Source organism: Telopea speciosissima, chromosome 1 (genome assembly GCF_018873765.1).
Source record: "Telopea speciosissima isolate NSW1024214 ecotype Mountain lineage chromosome 1, Tspe_v1, whole genome shotgun sequence".
Lineage (NCBI taxonomy): Eukaryota > Viridiplantae > Streptophyta > Magnoliopsida > Proteales > Proteaceae > Telopea > Telopea speciosissima.
Window position 1 is genome coordinate 38,650,572 of NC_057916.1, and position 8,358 is coordinate 38,658,929.

At 41.7% G+C, this 8,358-nt stretch overlaps 1 protein-coding gene across 1 annotated transcript in view; it reads left to right on the forward strand.

Moving 5' to 3' along the window:
- The window catches only part of LOC122645696 (probable E3 ubiquitin-protein ligase LUL4), a 34,606-nt gene extending 26,651 nt beyond the window's left edge, over positions 1 to 7,955 (forward strand). Inside the window, exons 2-3 of the mRNA XM_043839030.1 lie at positions 5,918 to 6,431; positions 7,583 to 7,955. Of these exons, the coding sequence (XP_043694965.1) occupies positions 5,918 to 6,431; positions 7,583 to 7,720 (652 nt within the window). The 3' untranslated portion in view covers positions 7,721 to 7,955. The remainder of the gene's footprint in view (positions 1 to 5,917; positions 6,432 to 7,582) is intronic.
- The last annotated feature ends 403 nt before the right edge of the window (positions 7,956 to 8,358 follow it).

The window sequence follows — 8,358 nt, forward strand, 5'->3', positions numbered from 1 at the left end:
TAGGAACATTACCACCACTTGTTTCCATGATCTCCCCTTGTATTGGATTCGTCAAAGTAGGCTGGACAGCAGTCAAAGTAGGTTGGACAGCAGCCACGGGAGGCTGGTCATCAGTCGGGGAATGTTGGGCAGTAACAATAGGTGATGAAGGGAGAGGAAACCTAAGAGAGGGAACCACATCTTCACTAGAACTCTCCCCCTGAAGAGGTGGGGAAGAATAATAGGAAAGGGTTTCATGAAAAACTACATCCATACTGACCATAGTACGACGGGAAGGAGGGTGGTAACACTTGTAACCTTTCTGGGTCGGAGAATAACCCAAAAAGATACACCGTAACCCACGGGGTTCAAGTTTGCCAGGGGATTTAGTATCCCTAGCATAACAGGCACAGCCAAATACCTTGGGAGGTACCACAAAGGAAGAATCACCAAGTAAAATGTCAGATGGGCTACGGGAATCAAGAACCCGTGAAGGTAACCTATTAATAAGGTAAGCTGCAGTGAGGACAGCATCACCCCAATATTGGGATGGAACATGCCGAGCAAACATTAATGCTCTTGCCACTTCCAATAAGTGGCGGTTCTTTCTTTTAGCCACACCATTTTGGGCCTGGGTATCAACACAACTAATCTAATGTATAATCCCATGATCAGCAAAGTACTTTTGGAATTAAGATTCCATATACTCAGTTCCATTATCACTCCATAAAACCTTGAGAGTGGCCTGGAACTGGGTCTGGATCATTTTATGAAAATGTTGAAAACATGAAGAAACTTGATTTTTTGTGTGAAGAAGATATACCCAAGTATTTCTAGAATGATAATCAATAAATGAGACAAACCAACGATGGCTAGAAATCGAGGTTTTACGACTAGGTCCCCTAACATCCGAATGCACCAAATGAAAACAATAACTCCTTTTATTTGATAAAGAATAAGTTGAACGTGTCTGTTTGGCCAGAACACAAGCCTCACAAAAAAAGTTATCCTTATTACATTTTGTTACTAAAGATGGAAACAAATGGGCTAAAATACCTAATGGAGGATGACCTAATCTAGAGTGCCATTGGTAAAGTTCAGAAGAGACCAAGGAGTTCTGATGGAGTGGAGAAGGTGCCGGTGGAGAGAGACGACCATCATCAAGCAGATTTAGACCATCGTGTACTTTACCCAATCCAATCGTCTTCCCAGATGCCAGATCCTGAAAAACACAATGGGAAGAAAAAAAAGTTACCTTGCAGTTAAGATCACGAGTAATACTACTAATGGAAAGAAGGTTAGTAGTATAATTAGGAATATGTAAAACAGAAGACAAAGGAAGGGTGGAAGTGCAGTTGATGATTCCTTTTCCAGATATGGAAGAAAGGGAACCATCAACCACTTTGACCTTATCTTTCTCAAAAGTGGGAGAATATTTATGAAATAAGCTAGAAGAACCAGTCATGTGATCTGTAGCCCCAGAATCAATGATCCAGGGATGGGAAGCTACAGAAGCACAATGACCACCAAATGGGATACCTGACCGGGCAAAATTTGAACCTGAAGGAGCAGAGGAATTGGCAGTGGCAGCGGAAGTAGTAGAGGCAGTAGCAGCGGAAGACCTAAGTAGACGTAGGAAGGCCTGTAGATCTTCCTGGGATAGACCAATGTTTGTAGCCGGGGCTGTAGCAACAGTTTTAGATTGATTTGCTTTGCTTTTTCGGTTTCTTCTTGGCAGCACGCTTGGCTTCAAAGTCAGCTGGTTGCCCATGAAGCTTCCAGCACTTGTCCTTGGTGTGATAAGGCTTGTGACAGTGGTCACAGGCAACAGGGCCTGGAGTGGAACTACCAACAGATAAAGTACCAACAGGGGCAGCAGGAGCCTGGGCAACAGTCTGGAGAGCCGATCTGTTCGAAACAGGAGTATGTAACATAGCAACCCTGTGGTTTTCTTCTGAAGAGACCGGGGCATAGGATTGTTCAAGTGTGGAAAAAGGAGAATGGCCCAACACTTGAACACGAATCTGGTCATACTCAACATTCAACCCAATCAAGAAGTCATAAACCCTGATCTTGTCAACATGCTTTTTATAGGCAGCTAGGTTGGCAGCTGTATCAGGGTGATAATCTGAAAAATGGTCCAATTGCTGCCAAAGGCTGCGGAGAGTAGCATAATATTTAGACACAATTTAGTCCCCTTGAGTAGTATGAAGGACCTTCTTGCGAAGTTCATAAACCTGAGCATCATTACCAAGCTGCCCATATGTCTCCTTACATGCTGACCAAATCTAAGAAGCTGTATCAAGGAGGAGAAATCCCTGTGCAAGATCTGAATTCATAGAGCCAACCAAGTATGACATAAGAAGACCATGGTTGGCAAGCCATCTAGTCCGGGCAGCACCAGGGGCAGTCGGCATAGGTATAGTCCCATCAATATAGCCAGTGAGGCCATGTCCAGCAATAGCAAAAGAGGTAGATTGAGACCACAACAGATAGTTGCTGCCATCTAACTTGGTAGGGTTAGGATGAAGATCACGATAATCTGATTTGTCATGGCTACCCTAATCAGAGGTGGCAGTAGAAAAAGCAGTGGAGTCACCCATAGTGCAGAGAAGGGCTGTCCGGTAGGGAAACTCAACAAAGAAGTCAAGCCAAGGGCTGAAAGCAGAGCCGAATGTCCCTTTGTGAAGGGAAACACACCTCCCAAAAAACCAACAGCAATGGAGGAGCCCTCCCCAAGATCGATGGGGGCAGTGGAACCAAAAAAATTGTTGGAGAAGAAGGCTGATGTTATCTGTCCAATATACTGCAGAGAATGTCCTTGATGAAGAAGAAAAACAGCCAAAAGAAACAGCAGCCACAAGCAGCCCAATCCCAAAAATTGATAATGCACATGGTTTTGGAAAAAAACCCTGAATTAATAGATCGAATGGGAGAGGGGGTCTTCAGCACCTGTGGTAGACTTGACAGCAGTAGTTCAATGTCGTAGAAGGGTCTCCAATAGAGGGAGAACCAGTTCCAATAAATTTTGTGGACCGATCTTCAAAATCTGGTAACACCAAATATCACAAGAGAGAACCAGCAGCTATCGATCATAATGTTTTAGGTCATAGAAAAAGGAAAACAGAGGTGGGAATAGGGCAGCAACTAGATCATCTGATCACCTCTGCAGTGCTGCCCTTAGAGAGGGAGAAGAAGCAAGGAGAAGGGGGAGAAAAAAGAAAAAAAATCGAGAGAGAGAAGGGAAAAACGATGGGAGGGTGGGGGGTTTTGAAAACAGGTCAGAGAAATTGTGGCTCTGATGCCATGTTAACAAAACAGTTTTGAGAATAGTGCTTAAGTGAATCGATATGATTCCCTAAGCCCTTTATTTATATTAATAAAACCAGAATTACATGGACATATATGCCCTTACACAGCCGACATAATATGAAGCAGGAAAAAAGAAAGGAAAAAACATAAAAAGGAAAGGTCCAGAATACCCAACACTTCCCTCCATGCATACCAATCCTCCATACTCATGCCTTCGAGAGTGTCTGTCTAGCTCCTGACACTGATGTCCATGGACTCCCTACTATCATCCTCCTTTGGTGGTGGTATGAATCAGCAGCGTAGGCCTTTCGAGTAGTCTGCAGGCCTTGCATGTGTGGGGGCACGTGCACCATGGTTCTCTTCCTATGTGGCATGAGTAAACTGAGTCTCACCTGTGAAGTGCATCAGCTCCGGCTCCAGTTCTAGACTCGGTTAGTATTGGTACCTCTCGTGCATCACCATCACCCCTCATCACCACCATCACTACCTTCACTGGAATGCGACTACTTGAGGTCCTTATCATCCCTACCAGCCTGAGACTCGAAAGGTTGGGGTATCCATGAATGCACACGGCCCTCGCAAGACGGCATATACTCGTCTACGTCGGTACCCATCTAACTAGCTATCTCGGGGTCGGGCCTACTCCCAACTTGATCCATGACAGGGTCAGCTCGATCCTTCATCCATTGCTATAGGGGATCCTCCTCATTGTCTGAGTCAGCTTGAAAAATGTTGGCAAGCTCAATTGGATTGTTATCACCCTCCATGCCTTGGCTTATGTGCTGCATCTTCAGTCTCATGTTATAAAGAACGTACACCAATTGCTCCAGTCGTTTGTGACCCAATTGGTTCCGCCTCTTGTTGGGGATGAGCAAGAATGTAATATAGAAGCACTCGCATCTGAAGGCGGAGCAACTTTGAGAGAGAACATTGTTTGCTATCTTTCTCAAGTTAGGTGCTTCTTTTCCATAGAGCACCTACTAGTCGGCTGCATTAAAATTATAATATTAGGAATAAATAATAGGTATATGAATTCAATGTAAACAATATGACAAATAATGCAGTAGACTTACCAGGATATGTGGATTCTCTAGCAGCTACTGCGGCTACACGACTGGAACTCCCATTAGCATCTCTAAGTTCTTAAAGAAAAAAGAGCGACCCAGTGCACAAGGCTCCCGATGGAAAATGAAACCCGGGTCTGTGAAGTCATAGGTCGGGCTACAATGTTTGACATATAAAAAATTGAATGACAACAACCAAGTATTGATCCTATTTTTTTTTGCAAAAATTAGTTTTGGGGAAAAGTGAGTTACCTGCAATTTTGGATTTTGCACAAATCCTGTTGTTCGGCAGCAAATCTTCACTTCCATTGAGTTCCTCTACTGTCCAAGCATTAGTACCAAGCGTGTATGGTAGAGATTTGGCCAAAATAACAAGAAAAGGGGAGTTTTGGAGCTTTTCTGTCATAACCAGAGGCTACTAACAAGATTGGTCAAAATTTCGATCCATCTCGTCAAAACCACATATTTAAAACATATGATTGTGCCGTTTCAGCCGAAATTTCGGCAAAACCTACCGAAATTTTGACCGAACTTGTACATTATCTATATCGCACCTAGAATCGTTTCAGTTGCTGTCGAAACCAACAAAAAAAAAAAAACCCGAAATCTCAAAATCGTGATATTTCGGTGAAACCTTGTACATTGCTTTTGGGGTGGGGGAGGGGGAGAGCATGTAGAACAAATCTTCATTAGAAACATTTGACTAGGATGTCTGACACACTTTCTCCCACTAGTATGTAAACTTAACTAATTTGGTGGATTTAAAGTATATAAATTTTTTAGGACCTACAGATAGTGCCAATACGTCAACAATCTAGTTTTTGAAAAGGGATGTTGGTGAACAGGTTGTGATATCTGCTTTTGATTGGTACATGATAAATAAAGGCCCCATGGGATTGGAAATTCTTGTTGGGGAGAGAATTGGAAAGGAAGATTCCGAGGGAAGATATATACGTAGAGGGCCTCTACTTAAAACAGGATGGAGTGCCTTTGATTCTTGTTGTGTCAAATTTGTATCTGTGGTCAATTCCAAATAGGTTGGAGTTTATATTATATGAGTATAGATTGTGTGTATTGCACTAAACTTATTGCGAAAAGCTTTTCACAGACCGAGTTACACCTGTGACTCAGCCAGGTGTTGATTTGTTATGGTCAAATACTTGAGCTTTTATTGTAATAAGTGTAGCATATGGTTACTAAACCACCTATGATGTGTTCTGTGTAGATATACTATTTTCTCCTGAGATGGAATCCACATTTTGATTCCTGCAATAAAATTGCTTTCCATTTTAAGCATGTCAACCCAGAATGCCCTTTTATCGGGACTTTTTTTTTTTTTTTTTTACTTGAACAAGCAAGTAGCCAACTGTTTTTTGACCTTGTCATTGCATCATGATTCTCATGATCTTTTTGAGGAGTTGAACCCCAAAGTGTTGGCTTGTTTGAGTGATCTCCATACCACACAAATTGTAATTAATTCGTAAGAAAGTTTATGCAAATCTCTCATGAGCACACACATATCAGGCCATATATTATGGTTTATTTTTTCTTATTGATGGCAGTATCACTATCTTCTACTTTGCGAAAGAAGGGGCAGACTGCAGCTTCAGTCCACTATATCCTGAGGCCTATATGCCAGTTAGAATTTCCTTTCAGAAAGGCTTGGGCCAGAAATTCAGTCAGTCTCCAGGGACTGGAATTGACCTAGGCTTCTTTGAGTTGGATGATCTTTCTAAGCCATCACCGGGTGAAGATGTTTTCCCACTTGTTATCTTAGCTGAAGCATGCCTACCACCTCTGCCTGCAGACGATCAACTTGGTCAGTCTCTGCCACTAACCACATCCTCTCATGCACAGATTACTCAAGCCATCTTAGAAAAGAATAACAGGGAATCATTTCAAGTGAGAGTTGTGAAGCAGATATTGTGGGTTGATGGGGTTCGCTATGAACTTCGTGAAATTTATGGAATTGGCGACCCAGTGGAAGCAGGCTTTGGTGACAAAGACGAAGGGAAGGAGTGTGTTATTTGCATGACAGAACCTAAAGATACAGCTGTCTTACCTTGTCGACATATGGTAAGAACCATCAAGAGCATACGTGTTCTATCAATTGGAGTTTAAGATAACCATCAGGCAACATATGCATTCTGGTGCATGTGGCTTATGCACAGAGGGATGTGATATATTAACTTTCTAGATCCTTCCCTGGAATTCTTATTGACGACCCAATTGGATAACCCTAACCATTCAATCTTTTGTGGTCTTCTGGATAGCTTGAAAGGCATCATGTGTAATGTCTGCAGAAGAGCCAATAGATTGGATGATTGGGTCACTCAAATGCAACTCGATGCATCTGATACAAATTCGGTTATGTTTTGCTGGTCCTTTCTCCAATTGAGCTACAATATTGGATATTTAAGATAGGACCATTTGGTCATTGTGAGATCAAGGTCCCTGGACTTTTGTGCTAGATAACTTCGAGGGAGATTAAAATTATTTGCTTGACCTAGGAAATAATGAGTGACAAGATAAATAAGATAGCTATGCTGTACATGAAAGTTTAAAACTTTGTGATTTTCCATTATGAATTTCAGAAAAATGAAGTACGAAAAATCTCAATAGTATCAGGGTTTTGAGACTTCAAACTTCTTTAATTTTGCCATTGTAAAAAGTTCTACCACACATCTATTCAGAAAGAATCTCCTTAAGAGGCACATGTAGTTTTGCCACATGGAAGTGGCAAATCTGACCATTTGATAACTAGGGAAATAGGCCACATTTCAGATTTCTGTCTCAAATTCAGTCAATTACCCTCCTGTGTATGTCCATGCACCCTCCACTGTAGTCCTGTGTACCCTCTTGGTTGTTCAGAATTTCAATTCCTTGTCTTGACACTTGGCAAACTTGGATTGGCCAGAAATTAAGGATGTGATGAGAGACCTTAGGGTTTACCTGTCCACTATTTGATCTGTCACGTGGCAGATTTAGGTGCCTATTGGGGAGATTCTTTCCTTAATGTCTGTGTAGGAAAACCCAGTCCTATTCCAAGTTCTTGGAAAACAACCAAGGTTTTTTTTCCCCAAAAGAAAAAGGATAAATATTATTGATGTTTTTTACAGCATACAGCAGTTACTAGCGAACTTCTCTCTGTTGACAGTAGGTTACTGCTTATTTAACTGTCTTGATTTGCTTTGTGCTCACGTTGGACAATGGTGCTCCCTGTTCAGTGTATGTGCAGAGAATGTGCAAACGCATTGAGGCATCAATCTAATAAGTGTCCGATATGCCGTCAGGCCATTGAGGAGCTCTTAGAAATCAAAGTCAATGATGATGGTCGCATGGTCGGTGAAAGATCCGCTTCTTGATATTTCAACAATTTGTGTGGCATAAGGTTTTTTTAATACATCTTTTACCTTCATCTGTGCTTTTTATTCATTTGTATAACTTATTCTACCTAGATTGTTCCTTCTTTGGTTTTCCATCTCACCTTCAAATATAATCATGTCTAGTGTTTCAGTCTATTGTGGATTGTAAATATTGTTGTACATACAACTTGAAAATAAAGCATCATGACTTTGTTGGTTTACCTTTTCTTTCTAATAAAACACACAGTTACTTGCTTGCCTTTCTTCTTTAGGTTTCCCTATGCAGTCACCTCTGCAAATTTGAGTGACAGCTGCTCGTGTAGCTCTCTTATTTTAAAAGGTAGGAGAGGTTTGCGGTGGTGCTAACTTCTAAAGGTCTGTCCCTTTTTCTTTTCTAATCCAAGGAAGAGCATTTTGGGAGTCCAAAAGCAAGAAATGGATTACTAAAACGGTCTATGAAGAAGAGTATCTCATACCTATCTGTTATTATTATTATTATCGTTTCTAGGGTTGGGGAGGAGGTTTTGCTCTGGAGGGAAAAGAAAGGGAATGTTTGCTATACAAGCTAGCTCTAAAAGTAATGGGGTAGGGTTAGAATTGCCAAACCATGGTTGGGGGGGGGGGGGGGGGGGTTGTGA